The sequence below is a fragment of the Drosophila suzukii genome, chromosome X (assembly GCF_043229965.1).
Source record: "Drosophila suzukii chromosome X, CBGP_Dsuzu_IsoJpt1.0, whole genome shotgun sequence".
In the NCBI taxonomy this organism is placed as follows: domain Eukaryota; kingdom Metazoa; phylum Arthropoda; class Insecta; order Diptera; family Drosophilidae; genus Drosophila; species Drosophila suzukii.
This window is the reverse complement of record NC_092084.1, coordinates 24,214,647-24,239,060: the sequence shown is the minus strand read 5'-3', so window position 1 is coordinate 24,239,060 and position 24,414 is coordinate 24,214,647. Positions and strand designations below refer to the sequence as shown.

General features: G+C 35.8%; 1 protein-coding gene across 3 annotated transcripts in view; it reads right to left on the bottom strand.

The window, feature by feature from the left end:
- The window catches only part of ct (homeobox protein, cut), an 80,018-nt gene extending 68,504 nt beyond the window's left edge, over positions 1-11,514 (bottom strand). For 2 of the 3 annotated variants that reach the window (XM_017067728.4, XM_065868245.2), the window contains exon 1: positions 10,187-11,513. In XM_017067728.4, the coding sequence (XP_016923217.3) occupies positions 10,187-10,309 (123 nt within the window). In that variant the 5' untranslated portion in view covers positions 10,310-11,513. Of the gene's footprint in view, positions 1-10,186 lie in introns of all 3 variants that reach the window. The other variant, XM_017067727.4, reaches the window with a different exon arrangement.
- Between the last annotated feature and the right edge of the window lie 12,900 nt (positions 11,515-24,414).

Below are 24,414 nucleotides of genomic sequence, written 5' to 3'. Positions count from 1 at the left end.
GATCAGTTTTTATGTCGTTCGATATGGCAGCAGCGAAAATTTTTTATTAGCCTCTTCCCCAGTGACGATGGCTGCCAACAAGTGCAATTTGATTTTATGCATGTCTATATGTATGGAAATTGTGTTTCCTTGTTCTTTCGAAAATTTCGAGAACCGTAGAGTTGAGTTGCTGCAGATGCACAAAAATCAACTGAGATCATCAACTTGCCAAAAAGGAGAAGCTGAACGATTTGAGCAAAAAAACCGAAATAAACTGAAAAACGCCTTTTCCAGACTCGTTTAATTTTTCCCCGAATTTCCTCACACACACACATTTTCCTCTCGGCCTGCAGATCCATAAATTAATAAATGAAGATGTTTTTTTCCCCCGCACATTAAAAAACTGTTTTTCCACGCCCCCATATATTTTCCCCAAAGAGCGAACCATCAATGAAATGCATAATATTTACGTCCATAATTTTTTCTAATATTTTCAACAGCTGACATCGAGTAACACCAAAAACTCAAGAGCCCCATGGCTCATGTGTGTGTATAATTGACACTCAATTATTTGAGGGCGGGGGTGTTGTGCTGTTGTCTATATGGTTTTATTTTTTTGGAGGGGAGTGGAGGGCATTACGCTATGCCATTATCTGAGCTACTTAGCAACCGTTCAACTGCCACTTGTTGGAGACCGACACCCCCCATTTCCACCAAACAAAAAAAAAAGGAAACCGAAATATAAAAAACCAAACTAGCTAATAATACAACAACAAGCAGCCACTTGAGGCCCCATCACAGTATATATAGAGTGGCACAAAAGATTTCCGCTGACAAAAAAAAAAAAAACCAAATCTCTTTCTTCTTTCAAAAGAAGAAAAATTGAAGCGCGATTGATCACATTGATCGCTGGCTGCCAGTTGTGTGTGTCTGTATATCTAAACAGACAAAGTATTTAGTAAAACACGGGCACCAACAAATATCTCAAGTAGCTGTCTCTGCTGGGGCACTGAGAAAAAAACAATGGTATTATCAAAATCAAGTAAGAGGTGACCAGAAATGAAATATATACCTTATCAGGCTAAAATGAAAACATCTAAATCACTGTAGAATTGAAATTCCTTGGGTATACATGTTTATTATCGTTAGAATAACTTACTAAAAACCATTATAAGTAGTATCAAGTTCATTTATTTTTCTCCAGTGTCCTGTTGATCTGCGCTCTCCTCATTGTCGCTGTACATTTGCAGCTGATCTATATAATAATTCATATGTTTAAGCATTATTTGGGAACAACAGGCGAAGATGATCGCACAATGAGAGGGAACTTGAAAAAGCCGCGTCAGCAGAAGTAGAAATCTATCTGGATGTTGATGAGGGGTCGTCTTCAATTGAATGCGGAGTTTTGAGTAGAAGAAGCTTCGGAATACAGAGGCATTAGTGTGTGAAAAGCAAATCGCTTGGCTCGATGAGAATTTTTCCCCGACTTGCATGTAGGCGTTTAGGGTCTCCTCGTAAACCCCCGCACATATCGAAGTCCCGAGATCTGAATATCGAACTCTTGAGCTATGCGCGTTATGCCACCAAAGTTCTTGAGTTCTATCAATCGTTCAAGTTGCATTTCAAGCGAAAGATGAAAATGATATGGTTAAGCACACACACACACACAGCGTAAAAAATCGTGTGATCAATAGGGAAATCAAGTTATATGGTAGCGGAAAAAAAAGAAGAATCTAAATATAGGAAAGGGAAGCCAACATGTGCGCATTGTTTGTCACTGTTTGGCCGCAGACTTTTGTCAGCCACCGTACGGCAATAATTAAAAACATAAAAAAAGAAGGGAAAAAAAAACCGGCAAAGGGTAGCCCAAAAACTGAAAGACTGACGAACGACCAAAGACTGGAGATCCGGAGAATTGGAGAAGACGAGGCTGCGCGCGGAAGAATCGGAGATGAGGGAAGTGAGAGTATTTTGCCTACTTAATCATTGTCTTTGTGTTGCTCTCGTGTGCGTGCAACATGCAGCACATCTTCAACTCCATCTACATCTCGTTCTCCATGTGCAACTGCAACCGTTGCTACTTGATTTGATTTACGCCTGCCAATGCTTTATGATTGAGTGGGGCACATACTCTGAGATAAAATGCATAAATGTGTTTTTATTTTACTCGGGATCGGTATAGGGATCGAAATCGGGATGCCCCCTTCTTTTTAACCAACCCCCGATATATTCATGCCGCATATGCCGCTGATATATATTTTTCTCCCCCTCTCTATCTCTCTTTTATTTTTTTACGTCTGTTGCCTTGCAATGAGGCGCAACATTTTGTGGCATGCTGCAGGCATAGCTAGAAAAAATGCAAAAAAAAAAATTAAACTACAGAAAAAATATCAAAAAAAATCGAGAATTTAATCCCAGCTGTCCATATGAAAAAAAAGCCAAAGGAATATATAATTTCGTTTGATTTTTTTCCATTTTTTTTTTTGGTGCTGCGCTTCTCTCGAATTTAAAAATTTGGAATTGTGCTCAGCTCATTGAATAAATCAAACTCATTTGCATACCAACTGATAAATTATAGCGAAACAGGCCCGACAATTGACAAACTGGCCCAGGCCCGGTCGAAAAACCGAAGCCAATTCGAAAATCCAACCCCAGGACCAACCCTTCCGGCGGAAAAGAGCAACCACCCATGTGAAAGGGTCAAACAGCAGATGAGGCTGGCAGGGGGAAATCCTCCCAAGACAGTTCTCCAAAGGGTAAGCGAAAGGGAATTAATCGAACGATGACAAGATCCGAGCTGAAAACGAGTTCTTCTCGTGGGATTATGTCCTGGCAAGCGAAGGGATATCACACGGTATCTCTATGAAAAACAACACAGGATGATCAAGCAGTACAGTCGAGGAAATTAATTCAATTAGGTTAACCATAGAGAATTTGAAAGAAAAAAATATATAGAGCAGAGCAGCTTGACAGGTAAAGCTTGCATCCCAAAGGGTTCCTTCGAAACACACAGAATTTAATATTATAACCATACCCTATAAAATATATCCACTAAATCACTATAAATCACTATGAAATTTGTACAGCGCATTTTAATAACCAGTACAGTTTCAAAGAGAATCAGCTTGGCAGGTATAGTTTGCATCCCAAAGGGTTCCTTCGAAACGCACAGAATTTAATATTATAACCATACCCTATAAAATATATCCACTAAATCACTATAAATTACTATGAAATTTGTACAGCGCATTTTAATAACCAGTACAGTTTCAAAAGAAGCAGCTTGACAGGTAAAGCTTGCATCCCAAAGGGTTCCTTCGGAACACAAAGAATTTAATATTATAACCATACCTTATAAAATATATCCATTATATCACTATGAAATTTGTACAGCGCATTTTAATAACCAGTACAGTTTCAAGTTTCCAACTAATTATCAACAAGGTTGCTCCAGCCCCCAGCACATGATTATTTTTAAAGCGAAAACCTTGTGTTTCTAAGTAAGTTTTACTTGGAACCCCTTATCGCATATAAAAAGCACCCGAAAATTCCAACGAGCGCTCTTCAGGAGGAAATTTCAAGGCTTATTCCCTGTGAAAACAATCAGCAATCTAACACACAAACACACACACATATCGTAATGCCGCAGTGCAAAACCGCAAAACGATATGGAATCTTGGGGGAAATTTCACATAATTAATTATATAAACATTTCGACAAGCTGCCGTTATTTGTGCAACCATAAAGCTCAATCGAGCGTCTGTCGATTCCGATGAAAAAGAAATATACACACGCTTGATTCTAGATTCTAGATTGTAGATTCTATATTCTAGAAGTGCCCAGCTCGGGGGCCTCTCCTCCTAAGGTAAACAGTCAAAGTTATGCCACATCAAATATTTCAATAACATCAAATTAAACATAAAACTGCTTTGTGCACATAGAAAACAGAGGCGGCGATGGCGGAGGGGGGGGCCTGATGGGGGAGGAATGGATTGCAAATGGTAACAAGCACTCAAAAGTCAAAGCGAATTAAATTCTAAACTAATTTTCATGTCGTGCCAAAAATAATAAAAAGAGAGCGAGGCAGACGGCGAAATGCATATATTGCAGGGGCGTGGGCGAAAGGGGGGCGCGTCTGGCGTGGGCGTGTTAGGCGCGCAAAAACCAACAACTTAATTAAAGCATCAATAAAAAATTGTAAAAACATCTGAAAAACGCCACGAGGACAACGCTGTAAAAATGTGTGCAAAAATTCGGTACAAAATACAAGAAAAAAAAAAAAGATCAAGAGAAGAAATTTTTTTTTTTGCCTTAATGGAGTGAGCCCGCCAATAAAATCCTTGATCCCCCCTGCCAATAATGATGATTCCTTTTTAATGTGCACTCCTCGGGCGTTGGTCATTACTCAAGAAACGAACTTTTCAGGGGATTCTTCTGTGGGACTCTTCGAAAGACTTTTTTTCTTTTATTTTTTTTTGTTTGTAGCTCTTCACTTTTTGCATTCAACGTATCGATCACACAAAATGTTGCCAATACCAAGGGGATCTAGAGAGGAGAAGCTCACAAAACTCATCATCATCAGTTGGTTCGTTCGGTTCTATATATGTGTATATTCTTCCTCTTTGCTTTCCTCTCGAAAAAGGGGCGTGCACAAAATGATATTTTATTCAATATCCTCAACATCAGTAGGTCTGTTTGAGTTTTTTGCCTTCTTCGTTTTAACGATTTGTCCTTTTCAAGCGAGAAAAAGAAAAACTCGCCGTGTAGGAAATCAAATTGATGGCGAGACACACATGAGAAACCTGAAATTAAAAACTCATAAGATATCGACTGATATATTGAGCTGCACAAATTACTGACAACTGAAAGATGAAAGAAGCATCAGCGCGCGGGGCTCACACACAAAAAAAAAACAGAAAAACAAAGACAAAGATTTCCAAGACAGGTTTGCCATCCTTTCCCCTTTTTTCCGCTCCACAATCGGTTTTTGGTTTGGCTTTTTCCTATGTCCCTCTGGATGTACAAGTATATATAGGTATATATGTATATATGCATATAAAAAGACAATTAGTTGTTATTAAGTTGTACACAAAAGCCGTCGAATCTTTTCTTTTCCGCTGATGCCAATGCCGCTTCTTCATTTTTGGCATCGCCAGCTTTTGTGAGACGGTTCGGTTCGGTTCGGTTCAGTTTGGTTCGGTCCTCTAGATGCGGAATTAATGATGCAATGACAATTGATGCACACCACGCAAAGCGCATTTAGCATTTATGATATTTATGCTCAATTAGTGTCGCTGTTGCCGTGTGGCGATTTAGCTGGAGATCTTTCCCCCAGTCTCCCCCCATAGCGAGTGTGAAGTTTCAGCTTGATTTGATGGCTGCAAGCTGAGTTACATGAGGTTAGTCGAGAGACGACTGCTGGACACTATTTATATGTACTAATTTTGGTGTTTACTACAAGTATGTGAAGTTTCAGGTTGATTTAATAACTGGAACCGGAGTTACAAGAGGTTGGTGGCAAGACAGGTACTGATTATGCTGTTTATGGCAGATATAAGATTGATTTTATGGCTGAAAGTTGAGCTATTTGAGTGCTGAGTTATTTAATGTGGGTATTTTACAGATGAACGAATACTGTAATACCAATTTTCATTTTAAAAAGCAATAAGTTAAATTTTAATTTGATTTGATGACCACAAGCTGAGTTCCTTGAGATTTATTTTGCGGATAGCTGTGGATAGCTATTAAAAACCGCTCAAACACAATACCCACATACTTCTCAATGCCCACTTTAGTATGATGTGAAATTTCAATTGACTAAGACGACTGCAAGCTGAGTTACTTGAGGTCATTGCATAGATGGATGCTTCATTCGATTGAAAATCGGCTAATTACCGCCTAAACATATCACATGGGAAATTTGAAGTGCGTTTGATGGCTAGTTCCCAAGTTACTTGAGGACACTCCACTCGGCCGGCTTCAATTAGCTTCAATGGCTATTCGTAATTAATGCCATAAACCGGAAAGAGAGGGAAACAGCAAATAATAATCATAATAAAAATTGATCAAGCACACACACACATAGTTCATGAACTCAATTTTTAATAATAATTTCCAAATGATTTTTTATTTCACATTATTAGTTGCGTGGTAGTTCAGATCGAGATCGAGTTCGAGTTCTCGGGTTCTCGGGTTCAGATCGCCATCTCCACCCACAAGCTTTTAATTGTTCGATTTTCATTTCGATTCGTCTCGTTTCGTTTCGATTCGTTCGTCGCATTCTGCTGTATAGATACGATACAATATTGTACGATGTATGGATGGTATGGTATGGTATGGTATGGATATTTCGGTTGCTGTTCGCTTCTGTTTTAATTTCCGTGCTGACAAATTAATTTAATTATATTAACATATCTTTCCAGCGATCGAACGATTGAACCGACTGAAATATTTTCGTCTGTTTTTTGTGTTTGTCTATATGTCGTACGTATTCTGGTGCGTTGTGTGTGGGTGGTTGAATTCGGTCTGTGATTCTTGGTATAACCCCTTTTTTTTCCCGGGGTCTCTGACTCATTAGCTGGCTTCTGTGCCCGAGAGCGAGTAAATTGCACTTAAAACGCTAAAAATTATACGACACACGCCGCTCCGTCCACCGATCGGATCTCTATCTGTATTTTGTATCTGTATCTGTATCTGGTATGGTATATATATATGGTAACTCATATCTGGGGTATCTGTGTGTGCCCGGGCTTCCGAAGGGCTTAAAGGACAACCCTTGGCTGCTCATTTTCGATTTTCGGCATATGCAAATGCCTTCGACCGGAGGATAGACGCCATCTTTGAAAATTAAACTTTATAAACTATCAATGCTCGTCCCCGGCACTTCGTATTTTGTATTTCGTACTTTATATCCGTATCTGCATCTGTGATGGTGCCGGATGGTGGTGGTGACTACCCTATAAACCGGTTTCAATTCGATTAAAAACGGAACCCAAACTCGATTTTCTCTCATCTTTTTTCATTTTAATTTTGGATTTTGTAGTTTTTTTTTTAAGTCAGCAAATGCATTTGGCAATTAGTTTGGTTTTGTTGTCTTTCCCTATTTTCAGTATTTCTCGTTTGGATCAGCACAAATCAAATCAATGACAAAAAACCTCATCTTTCGTCTAGTTTTTGGGTTTTCGGATTTCGGTAATTGTAGAAGCTACAAACAAACGAAAAAAATCTGTTCGATGTTAATGGGTCAAGTTTATAGATTGCATTACGGAAATTAATTTTGCTCTTTTTTTAACTTTTGGTTCTTCTTTGGTTTGCTGCTTCTTGTTCTTGCTCTTGTTTTTTATTACTATTTTTTTGTGATCGTTTTTTTTCGGTGCCACCGTTCTATATATTTAATGACAAAACTTTGTGTTAATCAAGCACATTTTTATTGTTGCCTTTTCGATTTCGATTTGTGTCAATTTTTTCGCGCGCGCTCTGTTCTTGAAATGTAAATAAATAAATAAGAGAAATACTATAAAAAGTATTTCATCAACTCATTTGGACAGCTGTAGACGTCTGTCTGCGGTTTGTTTAATTTACTTAATAAACTTCTATTTTTGGTTGGCAAATTAAGAAATTCTTGAATAACCTTTTTATTCGCCGTAGAGAAATGGTATTTATGGATCGAGTTCTAATTTTGTTCTCTGCTCTCACATAAAAAAATGAAAAAGATACATAAGTTGATCAGCTTGCGAAGGCATGACGAAACCTTTCAAATATTGATTCATTGATTACAATCGATCATTGGTTGAGGGGTCTTGAAAGTTTTGGGTGCCTCGAAGCTTTTGAAAGCCATCAAATGGTCGTTAGGAACAGGGGAAAAAAGATCGCAAGACATAGGTGTATTTATATAGGGTTTTTAAGGTTTACTTGGGTCATCTAAAATAATAACACAAAATATCTAGTAAATATATTATAACAGGATACAGAAAACCTGTTATGGCATTAAAGAAATCCCCTTTGATAAAATCCTGCGTACACCCCTGACTTTAAACGATCCTATAGAGTTTTGCGGCTTCTCTTTAGATTATCAAATATAATAACACATAATATTTTATTATTTAGTTTTATATGATAAAAAACAAAAACGTCTTCTGAAATTTCAAAATCCCCTTTGCTAAAATCCTGCGGACAACCATGACTTTAAACAATCCTAACGAGTTCTGAGGTTTCTCTTTGGATTATCATATATAATAATACAAAACATTTAGTTAAATATTTTAATACGATAATATTATAAACCTGTTCTCATATTTTAAAATCCCCTTTGCTTAAATCCTGCGTACACCCCTGACTTTATACAATCCTAACGAGTTCTGCGGCTTCGTTTTTTTTTTATTTCTTTGTTGTGGTTCTCGAGAAAAAGTCGATAGGATGGCTTTGCGTTTTGCTTATTCAAGTTTTATTGATTGCAGTTTGCATCGCCACATCTTGTATGAAAATATTTTTGTAGAGCGAGGAAAACGCCATTCACCGACGGCAAATGTCTAGATTTTCCGGGAAATTTTCTTGGCTGTCTGTCTCTCTAGCTTTTCAGGATCAATCGAAGAAGAGACTCCAATTAAAAATGTACCCGCCTGTCGACGCAACCTAATTAACTTGCCAAACCATATAGAGGGTATATTTTTGTATATGTAGGAGAGAAATATTCAAAATTATACATAAATTCGAGTTGATATTTCCATGTCTGGTCTGGCAGTTTTTATTTTCGCCCTTTTTTTTTGTGCATCTAATGTTATTTTGCCGCCTTATTTGTTGGGAGTCTGGCATTTGGCCAGCGAAATTCTTAGCAACGTCTGGCCCCCGCCCCCCGATTTTCCACGCCCCCTTCCCTCAGCATTATCTCCTGTCTGGCCGATCTTGTCTGGCTATAGGTTTTTTATTTTCACTATTTAAAAAATACTAAGGTAGCTAAAAAGAAAAACTTATCCAAGCAATAAATTGTTCAATTATTATTTGCTTGTTGCACTTTGCATTTTTCCCCTTTGTCTTGTGTAAACAAATTTTTCAGAAATCAATAATAGCAAAAACAACAACTAAAAAACAACAAGAAAATAAATTTACAACAAGAAATTAGACAACAATAACGGGGCAGCAACAATAAAAACACATTTGCCATAGACACGCAAACTCAATTAGTTAACTTAAGTTAAGTTAAGCAGTTGGCGGGGCAAAAATATGGGGGCTGCAGGGGGTTAAAGTGGGCGGTTGGGCGCTCAAGGGTTATTGTTGTCAATTGTGGGAGTTTCAAGCAAAAGCAATATCATAGAACTCGGAAAACTATTCACATACGTTGAAAACTGTGAATGAAACTGGATTTTCGGTATTTTCATAATATTATTGTTTTCCAAGCTAATCAAATATTATTTATTGGAAAGTTTCTATCATACATTCCCTAAAAATTTTAATATTTCCCTGTTCCCAAATCAAACTATTCCATTTATCTAAAATTCACTCAAAACTTTTCACTTAAAATTTCAGAATTCAATTTATTTCATTCACTTAAGATCTTATATGGTTTATCAAATACCCAAAACCCTATATTTAAATGAAAATATGCAGGGCATTTTTTTGAGATACAGCACTTGAAAACTTTGGGTGTCACATTTTGTGAATCAAATTTGATTTCATTCATAACAACATTGCCAAACCACAAGAATCAAATTATAAGCCGCTTATAACAGGTGTAATTTCACCTTTTTGCTGTCTAAATTAAAATGCATTTATAGAACCTGAGATTAACAAAAGACCATCTTTTTGGAACTGACAAAAATAAAAACAGTTGAGATGCTGTTTTTAAAAACACTGATTAACAGATGTAATATTATTTATAGGAATGGATATTTATGGGAGCCATTTAGTTCGCTTCCTTTATAGGAACAGGTGTAATATCACCTATATATAATGCGTTTAAAATTCCTATTGACTTTTGTATGATGTTGATATGGTTTGATATGGATCCATTATAATGCCAACTTCACTAATACAGTAAGTTTAAATTCCAATTCACCATTTTACTATGTTAATATGGTATGATATGGATCCATTATGATACCAACTTCACACATTTCGTAAGTTTAAAATTCCAATTGACCATTTCATGATGTTGATATGTCATGGATCCATTATGATACCAAGTGTTCCGAGTTTTCGCGACTTTTCTTACCTGTTGCCAAAACTGTGCCAATAAATAAATTTGCTCCTTTTTGAAAAACCAATCGTTGATTGATTGAACAGCCGTCAGATCCATATCGGCTGTCCCAGCGGCTTGTGGCAATGTTGGCTGCATTCGTGGGCTTTCTTGGGTTAATTCAATTCTCAGTCAGTTCTTGTTTCGGTTTTTGGTTTTTTGGTTTTTTCGTTTTTGTGTTCTCTTAGTTTTTGGATTTGGATTCTACCAATTTGGGGCTAATAAGGCCTGGCATTATATGTGTTCTCGATATTTTTGTTAGTTATATTGGATTTGTTGTTTGTTTATTTGTTGTTTTTTGTTTTGTTATAGTCATCACATTTACACCTTAAGTATTATGTTTTTGTTACGTGCTCAAAAAAATTCATAAACAAGCCAATTTTCTGTGTGTTATTATTATTGTAATGGTTATGTTTCTTGATTTTTTTCACTTTAGTTCCGAAAAATAATTTCTTATAAAGGGGGGCTTTTGTTGTTGTTGTTGTGTGGGGGGGATTGTTGTAGTTGTAGTTGTTGTCGAATGGTGAGGGTTTGCTGTTGTTGTTTTGGTTGTTGTTGCCTGTTGTTGTTGTGTGTGTGATTTTCTTTCTATTCAAGCCATTATTATAACAAATATTATTATTATTATTATTATTGTGTTGCTGTTGTTGTTGTTGCTTTTTGGCTATGGCTTATTTTGCACATGTTTGCTGTCGTTGTTGTTGTGGCCGCTGTAGCTTTTGCTTATGCTGTTGTTGTTGTTGTTTACACTTGACACTCATACACGCGCACATATTTTTGTTAGCGAACAGAAATACACTTGAAAAAAATAATAAACAGTTTCTCTTTCTTCTTTCGCTTTACGCTTTTCGTTCGTTTTAGTCCTTCTTCGTGGTTGTTGTTGTTGTGTGCTTGGTTTTTGGATGATCTTTACCGTTTCTTCTTCTTGGCAAGCGAGATTCTTTCATTGATTTCCATTGATATAATTTGAATTTGACTTTTGATAATTGTGTGGGTGTGGTGGGGGGGTTTGGATGTGATTCTTCTGCACACGCACACACACACACACGCACACGCACACGCTCACACACGAGGTTTTGGTAGAGAGTAGGGGGGCACACACGCACACACACCCGCGCCGCGGCTGAAGAAGAAGAAGAGCAAGCAGCAGAAGAAGAAGCAGAACCAGCAGCAGAAGAATGCAGGCACTGCCTTCTCAGCGGGGCCGTGTAGAATCCAACAAAAATCTTCTGAAATTCTCGATTTCTTTCGGCGACGGACGAACGAAGCGACGTTGCCAGTCACGAATGCTGTTGATGACTGAACAAATCGAACGTTAACGAAGCGCCGACAACCCTCTGCCGCCGAGAGCGCCGGCTGCGGCGTCCGCAGCGGCAGAGGGCGCCACAAGCACACACACACACGCACGCCTACCCTCCTCTGCTCACTCACTCGCTCGCTCGCTCTCTCTCTCGCTCGCTCTCTCGCTCTCGAGAGAATCTCACTCAATTTTCCTGCACTGCTTTTGATTTCTTTCAATAGCTTTTTGATTTTCTCACTTTTTTTTTGTCTCCTTCCCATCTCCCCCTTTTTTTCTCTCTTTTACTTTTATTTACCTTTTTTTTACTCTTATTTTGAGCATTTTTCTGCGCCGCCGCATGTCAGTTGCATGTATTGAAATTCATTCATTCACAGACACTTGGGATATGGCCCTCTCGCTCGCACGCCGCTTTTCTTATTGGAAACGAACGAGCCAGCCGCTCTCTTCTCTCCGCTCCGCTCCTCTCCTTGCCGTTTGTTGTTGCTGCTGTTTATTGAGCGCAGGATTGAGTGCAACGTCGACTGCGACGCCGGCAGAGGGATTTCGGTTGCGGATTTTTCAAAACTTATGATTTTTTTTATTTTGGGTGTTGAGTGCAGGGGGTTTACCTGAAATTAGTATTAGGTTCGCTTCGGGAGTTCGGAAATTGCCAAGGATTTTTAACGCAATTTTTTAAGGAAATGCCAAAATTTCTTTGTAATATCCGGAACTCAAAATCAGGTGGGAATCTTTTTACAGGTGTTAAAAGAAAAATATTTCAAAGATAAATTCTTTGAAAAACCCATATGAAAATATTAAACTTAATATGTAGTAAAAAATATGTTTTTATTTAACATTTCAGTTTATAAAATCCAAAAAAAATTTTTTTCTAATTTGTGTATAAAATATCACCTTTTTCAAAAGGATTAATAAAAATAAATGCTTTATTTAAGAATCCAAAATAATAATTTAAATAATTTAAATATGCATTTTAAGAAATAGTTTTCTATTTCTTTTTATTGAATTCCCAGACTAATTTTAAGAGTTTCCAAAAATATTTTTTGATTTTGAACAATCTATCTTTGACCCCTTTGAAGTATTTTTGTGATGTACCTTAAATTGCAATCCAAACTTAATTCCCATGACTGCCTCTGTTTGGCTCCTCAGAAATCCATGGAATATTAAATGGGCCCCCTGCCCAAACCCCCCCTGGTATTTCGTCTTTTTTCCGCACACCCCTGGAATTTTGCTGTCCCGTTGCGGGATTTTCGCATAAGGAAAAGTTCAAATTGTATCGAAGCGCCAAGTGCAATGCAGACGCCCCCGCCCCTGGTTTTTCCCGCCCCTATTTTTCCTCTTAACCCATGATTTTGGGGGGAGGGGGCTGGGATTTTCCAAGGGGTTATGGCTTACACCTAAAACGAGACTCAGAAACCAAGTCGCAGTCGCAGATGCGTTGCTGCAGTCTGAGAGGAAAATCGGTTGAAAGGCGGGTAAAAATGGGTGGCAGTATGGGTTAAACGGGGTGTACGGGTAGTATTGGGGGCTTGGATCTGCTCGGGGACTTTATCGTCGGCTGGCAAATAACGAAAATAACGGGAGAGCCGAGAGAAAGGGCAGCGCCACCTACACGAAGACAAAAAACGATGCTCGGTTCCGCCGACTCCGACCAAAAATATACTCACCCCGAAAAAAATACTCGTTTCATTTTATTACTCGGGGTTTTTTAATCCAAAGGTAAGGTTCTTAGCCACATATTATTGGTTATGACAATTGGTAGTATTTTTCTACACATTCGTTAATAAATTTTGGCTATAAAAGTATATTATGCTAAAATATCTCAAAACTAAGATATCAATACAAATATGATTCTTTATACCATGTTTAATAGAATAATTAATATTAAAAAACAAGTAATAATGTTTTTACTTCTTTTTCAAAATAAGTTAGTCCCTACGTTAACTGGATATTTTTTTAAGTTAAGGAATTTCCCCAAATACACAGATTAAAAATTTTTTTCATTTGATCTTAAAAATTTAACAAATATATAAAAATAATAAATATAATCTATTGAAAATTATATTACTAGTAACTATTCTTATTATGTTAATAAAACATACCTGTAACTATTTATTATAAACTAAATACCTCTTAAAAATCTAAAAATACTTAACTTTTTCCCCTCTAAATCAAAAAACAAATAAAATGCATCTTAAACCCCTCAAAATTCCCACAAAAATCAAGTGTCTCTGCCAACCAGCGAAATTCCAACTGGATTATAATCAGCGAAACCCAAACAAGCACTCAATCTAGAAAGCACTAAATATTTTCACTCACCCAGTCTCTCGTTTGAGTCGAAATTCCAAGGGGTTCGAACTTGTTTTCGAAACGTTTTCGAACTTGTTGAGTCGATAAGACTTGTATGAAGAATTCCCATTCATTGGAAGGCGATTCTCTTACCTGTTCGATGGCTTTTATACCGATCCAATATTTTTAGAATGTTTTCCTTAGTAGCTTGATATTAAATATATTATATTTCCTATCTATAATGTCGATTGGCAGAACAATAATACAACATCGATTCAGTTAAAAATGAACATTGAAACAGCGCTTACCCAGATCGAATAAGATCAATTGATTTAAGGGTTCCAGATAATTATAAGATTGTAATTTCTTATAGAATAAGTTAACGTTGGATTTTCAATATTAATTTATGGGTATAGTTTAATTAGTTATTTTTAATTTTTGATATAGGGCTTATCAAGGAAGTTTTAAGACACATTATTAAAAGGCATCATTGTTATTTTATTGTTAATGTTATTTATTCCAGTACTTTAAGTAATTATTTAACTTATTTATTAAAAAAAAGTATGCGAAGAACATATTATTTTCAAATACTTTTAGTTTCTTCTTTGTTTTAACCAATACTATTAATAATTAAAATAATATTCCACAATAAAATTTTATAAAACTGCATAAAATCCGAATAGCTAAAATTCCTAAGTAATCCTTAACCCTTGATCGCGCGATTAACCCGCCTCAGAAAAAGCTCACTCAAGCGCCGAAAAAAAGCACTCAGTTGACAGGCGCTCTCAATTTTCGATAATTCGCATAATAAAAACCAAACCAAATCGCACACACACACACACACAGACAAGTGTCACATAAAAAGTCGAAGAAGAAGCGCGGCGGCAGCGACGCCGACGCAGGCAGCGGCAGTGGCAGAGGGCAAAAGACAGACAAAAAAAGAAGAAAAAAGCGAAGCAAACGATTTAAGCCCCGCCCCATTTGATTGGCGAGCAAAAAGAAAAGCAGAAAAACAGAAAAGTAGACGACGACAACGTCAATGGACAACACACACACACGTGTGGCAAGTGCATGTGTGTGTGTGCGATTCCGCTGCCGACGTCGCTGCTACCTGCGCAGCGGCAGAGGAGCATCCAATATCTGTTGCTCTCGCAAAAACTTACAAAAATCGACAACAAATGAGAGAAATAATATTTAGTTCTAGGAAAATTAAAAAAAAAATAGTACAAAATCGTATCACTTAATTTCTTGCTTTATTAACATTTAAAAGCTTAAGAACTAAAATCATAAATTAAAAATGTTTGTGTAATTATCAAAAAGAATAGTTTGTTCTTTTAGGATCCATTTTAAAAATATATTTAAGACATATATTTAATACTTATACTTATATTTTATACTTATTTCCGCTAAAAATATTTCCGAAAATAAACTAAGCTTTAACACAAAGTAAATAAAATGTAGATTAAACATTAATTTCACACTTTAATAAGCTATCAAACATTTGTATTTATGTTATAAAATGTAAAATATTGCGTTTTAGAAATTTACGAAAATAACTAAAGCCTGATAATAAAATGTGGATTACAAAATTTAGTAAATTTTTAAATAAAGTTATCAAATTATGTTTTAAAATTTAACAAGAGTTCCGGTTCTTAAGTTTAGATTATAATATTAAGGTTAAGTTCTTAAGTTTAAATTATAATATTAAGATTATAATATTAATATTTAATAAGAGTTCCGTTTCTTAGGTTTAGATTATAATATTAAGATTAGATTCTTAAGTTTAGATTTTTATATTAAGATTATTTTAAATATTTAAACAAAACTAAGTTATTTGGCTTACATATTATATGAACTGTTATTTTTTAATCCAATAAAAAAAACCTACACAAAAAATGTAAAAGTCAAACATTATTTTTTTGGTTCAAATTCACTATTGAAGAATACAAAAATATATATATAATTAAGAATAAAAAAGTACAATATTATATTTTTAAATAAAAAAATAAGGAAATGTAAATTTAAAAAAATAATTTTAAAAGGGAACTCTACATGAACTAATAAATAAGGAAACCTAATATTAAGGCTAAGAAATAAATCAAGGAAATTTAAAAATTATAAATTGGAAATTACCTTTAATAACTATTATTTTTAAGCGCAAAAACTAAGGTGATAAAATAGTAAAAAATCAAGACAAAGCTAGAAAGGGAGGGAGAAACAACAACAGCGACGCTCTGTCCCGCTCGCACCAAACGCCATTGAATGTCTCTTCTTTATATTTCTTTTTTTCCCACTTTTTTCGAACAGCTTTTGGCTTTGATTTTTCTTCGGCTTTCAAGTTTACTTTTCGCCCTCTCGCTCGCACGCACGGCCCCTCTCTCGCTCGCTCACGCTCCAAAAACAAAACTCACTCCACCGCCATCACTCGCGCTCTCGCACTCAGTTTCGCACACACTCACTCACTCACTCACTCTCTTTCGATGCGCGCAAGCGCTCTCTCTTCGGCTTTTGAAAAATATTTGAGTGATATTTTTTTGCTGTTGCTTTACTTTTATTATTTTTGTTTTATTTCTTTTTGCGTCGACTGCGCTGCCGACTGCGTCAATGCGAGTGCACGAGTGCAAGGGAGTGAGCGATATGCAGGTGCCGATGATGCTTTTGCTCTCCATCTAGCTACCTCTCTCGCTCGCTCGCACGTTGGCCATGGCTGTTGTTGTTGTCGCTGATTGAAATTATGATTTTTTATTATTAGTTGTGCGTGTGTGTGTGGGCTAGTGTGTGCGTGTGTGTTGGTCTAACTGTTAAAGTGTCATATTAGCGTTGTTTTTGGTTGGCTGATTCGACATGTGCGCGTGTGTGTGTGTGTGTGTGTGCGTCGCAAATTGATTTGATTTGTTTTGACTTTTTTTGGGTTTCTTGGGCAACAAATGAATCAATGCATTTTTGAACAGTGTAGGCATGGTTATTCTATACTTATTTTTTAAATGAAAAGGGGATCTAATCTTAAAATTTGACTATTTTAGTTTATTTTTTTAATTTCTATAATGATGGATTTTTGTAAGCAGTTTGGAATAGCTGAACCTATTTTTTAATATTTTTTAGTTTAATTAAATAATTTTGGTCATTTATTTTCGTTCTAGTTTGTTTTATAATATTATACTATTTATTTTTGGTCTATAACTTCTCATAATTACACTCAAAATTCACAGTTCTTATAGGTTTTTTCCAACATTTTATAAATTTAGTGCATTTTATTGTTAATAAATCAATAGTATTTTTAAAATTTGGTTTTATTCTAACCTTGTTATTTCCAAAAATGTTTGTGTGCTAATCAAATTTCACACCCGGTTTCTATAATTATTTAAGGGCCTGCGAAACACTTTCACTCGCACTAACACACACTCAACAAAACCCATACACACGCCCATTTAATGCGTTAATTACTGTTAATTAGACGTAAACATGAAAAATCTCACCAAAAAAAAACCGAAAAAATTTTGCTTTCCCTTTCGCTGCCAAAAAAATAACAACAAAAACAACCATACTGCAGATTGACAGCAATTACAGGAGTAGCTCTGCCGGCGTCAGCAGCGCCGCAGGACATCGGTTGCCCTTTGACCTTTTTGCCAAAAAAATAATAGAATGGCAAATTGCACAACACACATATACAGAATGAAAAAAATCCAGGTCTACAGTTTTTAAAAAACTTTTTGTAAATAGTATTAGGCCTAAATTAAAAAAAAATTCTTCACTTTATTTATAAAATATTTTATAATTTCCTTAATAACAAAATGAGAAACATTTAAAATTATGGATATATATGACATAATAATTGCCAAGCTACCACTTACTAAAATTAAAAAACTATAGTAATAATGTGCTAAGGTACCGAGTTCGAGTCCCACCCAAAAAAATTTTTACATTCTATTTGTTAATGCAAGTGTTTTTAAACATGTAATTTTTATAGATGCATTTCTAAACTAAAGATACTACTTCTTTTGACATAAGTGAATAGTAAAAACATTCAAAAATATAAAAATAAAAAAAAATTCTTTGTTTAAGGGGAGTCGAACTTCCGGACCTCATAAGAAGATAGAGCAACAGTTGATGGAAGTGGACCTTTGCCGCCGTGTATTTTGCATTGTTTCGCAATAAATGCGCGATAATTGCACACATGAGGAGAAAGGAGAAAGGAGAAAGTAGAAAGGGAAATGGAAAGGGGGTGGGGTTGGGCTGAGGGGGTGGCGAGTACGCCAAAGGTGTTGCAATTGCAAGGGGTTGAAAGGCGGCCGAAAGAGGGGTGCTGAACCTGAAAATGTGTGTGTAAAGGGTTGTGTGGAAAACGGGGGTTTCGGGGTGCGTGGTGCTTAACTTCAAGACAAGGGGTAATAACAGTGCGTGCCATTGTTGCTTCTGCATTGTTGCTGTGGTTTGAAAAACAACAAAAAAAGCAGCAAAAAAAAATTACACCAAATTTAGCAATGCGAATTTCCAGCAGAAAGGTTTCGAAGGGCTGGGCAATTTCACCGAAGGGGGTAAAAAGGAGCAACAGGCGGCAATTGTTGCGCCGTCGTAATTGCGTAATAGATAAATGATTCGCGAATTGTTGTTTACACGGCCGCAGGCCAAAAACGATGGAGTGAAATGAAATGCAGGAGTTAATGGGGAAGTTGGTACTTCGATAGGGGAATTAATATTAATTAAGCACTCTTAAGTGCTTGAAAAGCACAATTTTTATAAGGGACTTTAATCTTAGTGGTAAAATAATAATTTTTTTAATTAAAAAAAACATTTTTAAAAATAAGTGATTGATAATGAAAAAGAAAGCATAGTAAACATTTTAGTTTAAAAAAATTTTAAAATGAAGCTTCTTCAGCTCAAAATTGAAATAAAACAGTTCCGTTTTCTCAATCTCATGTTAAACTAAAGGTAGGTTTTAAGTCTAGAAAACATATGCTTACATAAAAGTAGGTTTTAAACTCAAAGGTCAGTTTTCAAGTAAGTAAATTGAAACCCTAAGAAAGTTTGCAGCTTAAAGTCTACCTTTAGTTTAACAGGCAGACGTGAAAACGCCTCATAGCGCTTACAACCTACTTTTAGTTTAACCTGTGGTTAAGAAAACGAACCTTTTTTTCTTAAATGTTAAGTGGGATTAAATAAAAATCTTTCTTGAGAACTTGTCTACCATATTTAATCGCTTAACATTTTCTTCTTGGACCATCAAAAATCGTTTACCACTTTATTCAAGCCACCCCTCTTTGCGATTGATATTTCACACAATGAAAATTGCGTCTCAAAAAGCTAGCCATTACCGGGCAATTGCTACATTTGGCGTAGCTACCGCTTTTTGGACTCCAGCTGCTTCAGAAAATACAAAAAAAATAAAATTATAATAAATTCCCTCGTCCTGCCAGCCGACAATTAAACACCTTTGCTCATTACTCGCCTCACTTGGAACTCGGAACTTTTGGACTCACCTTCGATTCCAAGGGTTTGTCCGCTTTTTGAAAGTAAAGAAAAATAAAATACAAATCGAAAGGGTGCCCGCACGAGAGCCGGGTGTATTTTATTCGAACCTATATGTATATATACATATTGTGTAGGTACATATCTCGATTCGGCTCGTGCTAATTTGCATATTGCAGGCGCAGTTCGGAGCTCCTTTAAAACCATCCCACTTCCACTTCCTCATCCACTTCCTAGGCAGCAATTTTTCTTTCTTGTCCTTTGTTGAAGGCGCTTTCTTCGGTTCGGTTTCTTCTTATAGGGCTTAAATTATTATAATCAAGCGGGGGGAGGGTGGCGAGTTTAGAGTCTAGGGTGTCAGGGTGCCGAGAAGATGCCAGCTGCCTCAAGTTTCGATTGCCGTGAAAATCGGCAACGTGGCTCTCGATCGGAGTGATCACGCGGCTGCACTGCATAAAAAATTGCTTTGACAAATGGATACCAGATGTAACAAAAAATATAAAGAATTAGTATATTCATTTACTCGGCTTGTAGGTTTGAACTCATTTTGTAGGTTGTGTAGGTTGTGGTACCCCAGCTCGATTAACTGAATACAAATTGAATTGTTATAAAATAGTTTGTTATATTAAAAAGAGTTAGGATTTAAAGCATCCTAAACTAAGAAAGCTGTTTGAGGTAAGATACATTTTCAAAAACGTTTAAAAATTACTAACTTGTAAAAATTTTTTTTTTTTTTAAATATTTGGAAATTAAATTAAATTTAATTTGAAATACTTACTTTCCTTCTTTTATAAAAAAGCATTATTTATTAAACAAGCTAAATAATTTTATTTTGTTTTACATAAGAGTCAATTTTTTCCTATTTTTTTAATAAGCTAAATGATTTTTTTAGATTTCCCTTTAGTATAAAACATTTGATTTGATATCCTGATATGAAAACCTAATTTAACTAAGTTATAAATTTAACTTTTGTTATATTTATTTTCTTAGAGTGCCGCTGATAGATGAGATCGCATTACGCTTTGGTAAACATCCTTCAACGCCTGGGTAAGCGCCTCTTTAATTGGAATTAGAATCCGCCAGATGCATTTCAGTCACACACTAAATTTCCGTTGCATCTTTTTCGAGCTTTTTTTCGTTCTAATTACGTCCAATGGACACCGATACCTGGACTTGTGAATTGTGGATTGTGAATTGCGGATAGCTGGGCTATTGGATAACTGGCGGACGGACAAAAGACAAAAGCCAAAGCCACAGATGGAGATACAGATACAGATACAGCTACAGATACAGATAGATACATGGTGCATAGAACCGACGTCAGCGATCTCGGATTTCGTTAGCATTTGATCGTGTTTTGAATTTGTTTTGGATTCGTTTTGGAATTGTTTTGAAAGCGTGATCTTCTGGCCACAATGGCCGCCAGTCGCCAGTTGCCAGTTGCCAATCTCCTGCATTTGCATTTCAATTAAACTGAGATGCCTCCTTCGTTCCCCCGCTGCGATTTGCATGGAAAACGCATAGCTCATCATCAGCAGCATTTCGAAGCAGATTTATGACTCTTGCATATGCCACCGACTCCCGAAACATTTAAATGTACACACAATTGGCAATCGCAGATAGACATAACGCATTATAGATAGCCGCGATTCCTGCGGGAACATCAACTGCACAAATGTTTGATTTTTCCAACCCACTTCTGACCTTTCTCTAATGAGTGTGCACAACAACAGCCTCAACCCTCTGAACATTATCCCAGGAACAGTGGGCTGAAATGGATATTATGGGACCTAAAAATAAGTGGTACATGTATAAAATATTTAAAATATAATTAAAACAAGGCCAAGAAGTGATACTTTTGATTTTATCAAATGTTAGATCAAAAAATGATTCATTTATTTTATAATTATTTTTTTAGACTAAAACTTCACTTAAAATCAATTTTAAAATGTTCTTATTCTATCCTTAATACCTATTCTAAAATAAATATGAAATACTTTTAAAATAGATTAAAGTAAGTGAAGTAAACGTTATAATAATCATAGGGTTTAAAAGAGAGAGATTAAAAGAGATAAGTATTGTATCATTTGAAAATAATAGTAAACATTAATAGAAACTTTTATTTAAATAATTTACTCAAAAATACAAAGATAATTTTAGTCATATTAGAAAATAAAACATGACCCAAAATCGCTTTGATATTTTACCCACCCTATTTTTACCACTCCAATCCCACTGTGCAATGAAAAGTATCTGTGTCCTGCAATCAGTTTTAAATATGCAAATTTCCAAATTTCGAGCGATGATCGCTTACCTTTTTCTTTTTTTCTACTTTTAGCAAGCTGTTGGCTTTTAGAGAGCCCACCTTCAATACCTTTCGAGATACCCATTTGCTTTCCCATTTCCCACAGGGGGAGAAATCTTTCTTGGAAAATTACCAACTAGCTGCAGTTATATATAGTACATGGACTATATAATTTCATACGAGTGGTGGGCGTGGCAGTTGACGGAGTAAACTGTGTCGTTTGCTACGCATTGACACGCTCAGTGCGCCAAAAAAAAAAAATAGAGAAAAAAAAAGATACAGAAGGAAAAATCATAGAGATACAAACGTATCTAATAGATACATGTGAAAATCATGCATTTGACAGCGCTGGGAAAGCCAATGAATTGTACTATTGGATGGACTTTGTGTGTGCATCCATGAGATACAAAACCTCTAAGCGACGAACTGCACGGAAACGTGTTATGACAATGGAGCCATCAGACAAACGGACTTTTGGCGGGAATCTCGGGGCTTGGGGGTTCGGGGTTCGGGTTTCGGGGTCTTTAGATTACTATTACTGGGCATACGGAAAACCCGAAGAAGAGGATGGCAGCAGAAGAAGCAGGGGAGTTCTGGTCTATTAAGCAATGCTGCGACCTGAGCCGCGTATCTTAAAGATACAAGTTAACTAATAATTAGCTTTGCCAGCAGCCACAATTGCAGACAGCGACTTACGAAATTTGTGGGAATATTTTCCCGTTCGATTGTTCAGTTTATATGGTGAGTATACAGTCGGTTACAAAGGGTTAGGGTAGGTTTATTAATAAAATATTGATTCTATTTAAAGGTATAGAAATTATTTTTAAAAAGGGTTAGCTATTAAAACTTTTAAGGATAAAAATTACCTTAAAATCTAGAGTTAAGATACAAAAATGACATTTGAAAACCAGAAAGTGCCTTTAAAGAAAATGTGTGATTTTGTTGATAACTGATTATTATGTTCTTATAATATATAGAATACATATCTTTGAATTATTAATTAAATTCATATTTAGACCTATTTTCAAGCTCTACATTTATGGCACGCACTGTGGTCCGCGTGTGAGTAAATAAGTTAACTCCTTGACTTATTGTTTTCATCTTTCGTTTTTCGTTTATGGCTTGCTTTGTACTTTGAGTTTGACTTTTATGGCCAACTTGTGATTATTTTCTGTTTTGTGTTGAATTATTTTTTCTGTATTTGTTTTTTAAGGTTTTTTTTTGTTTTTTCTTGGTTTTCTCGTTCGACTTTTGGCCCTCTCAGCGTTTGGCAATCCGAGTCTCCGGCATTCGGATGCAATTTTCGGCTGGCATATAATGGACAACAATTTTATTGACATTATTTTAATTAGCAGTTTCAGTTCGAGTTTTGTGTTTTGTATTTTTTTTTTGGCGTTTGGTTTGTGTTTGCCATTGTTTTGCATCTCGTTCGTGGCCGAAGTCACTAATTGAGGTTAATGGGGCTTCTTGAAATTGTTTCAGCTTCCAAAAAAAAAATATATATACATTTATAAAGGTATGTATATAAAATAAAGGCAGAGATTTTTCCCTTTGCCCACCTTGATTGTCAGCTTCAAACTATAAATTGCCCGCTCAGACTTTGATACGTTCGCACATTCGTTTGTTTTTGTTTTTTTTTTGGTTTGTCTCATTTTCATTTCCATTTCCAGTATCAACTTTAGTTTCAGTTTCAGCTTCTGTTAATACCCATTTACGGCTTGTATAATAATTCAGATTTGATTGTTCGGTTTCCATCACTCTTAAGTGCCACTCGCCGGTCGATTGTACTCGACAACTCGACTCGAGATCTTTATTTCTTGTTGCCAGGGCAGATGGCAGGTGGATTATTAATTTTTAAGTGCCAAAATTGCTGGAGATTTGCTGGCAAACGTGTGGGGAATTTTAAATGGTTAGATTCAAGCTAGATTTGGAGATATTGAGTGATTTTTAATGGAAGAAATGAGGTTAAAGAAGAGATGTTTGGTAAAATATAATAATTACTAATTTCACTAAAAATATGTAATATGCCGAATAAACTAATTATATTCATACAAAACAACTTGTTGGGCATGAAAAAAATATGAACAGTTAGTTAACATTCAACTAAAAATATTTAATATGCAGAATAAGTGAAATTTATATATAAAAACATTTTTATTCAAGAAATAAAAGGTCTGAGGAAGTGTTGTTTGGTAAAAAATAAATTAAAATTGCATTGGAAATTTATCTAGAAATATATAGTATGTGAAATAAGTGAAACATATCCACAAAAACATTTTTATGAAAGAAATGTAAGTTCTCAGGAAGGGTTTCTTGGTAAAAAATAAATAAATAGTAAGTAAATATATATCTAAAAACATATATTATGCAGAATAAATGATATATAACGACAAAAACTCACTTCTTTCCCAAAAAATTCCCATGAAACTTTTGCCAGGAAATACAAAAAAATATAAAGGATGAAAAACCCTAAAGAAAAATCATTAAAAAACTATTTGCAAGAGTCTTGGGCAAAAAAGAAGCATTTTATTTCACACAAAACTCGGGGATTCGTTTTGGGCATCATTAATTTGCATTAATTCCGAATCAAGGAATGCGAGTCCTTTTGAATCGAATTACACGAATTGAGCATATGTGTGACAGGCGGCTGGGAAAAGGATCCAAAGGAGAAAGCAGCGGAGAAAGTGAAGAGAGAGAGCACGTCCTGCCTAATGACATTTTTGAGGTTGACAGCAGTCGAAAAGGGTTTTCCACCGTCTGCAGATGCGCAGCGCATATGACATTTGTTTATTTGCATCATTTACCTTCCACATCCACTTCAGACTTTTCCCCCCGGTTTTTCCGCAC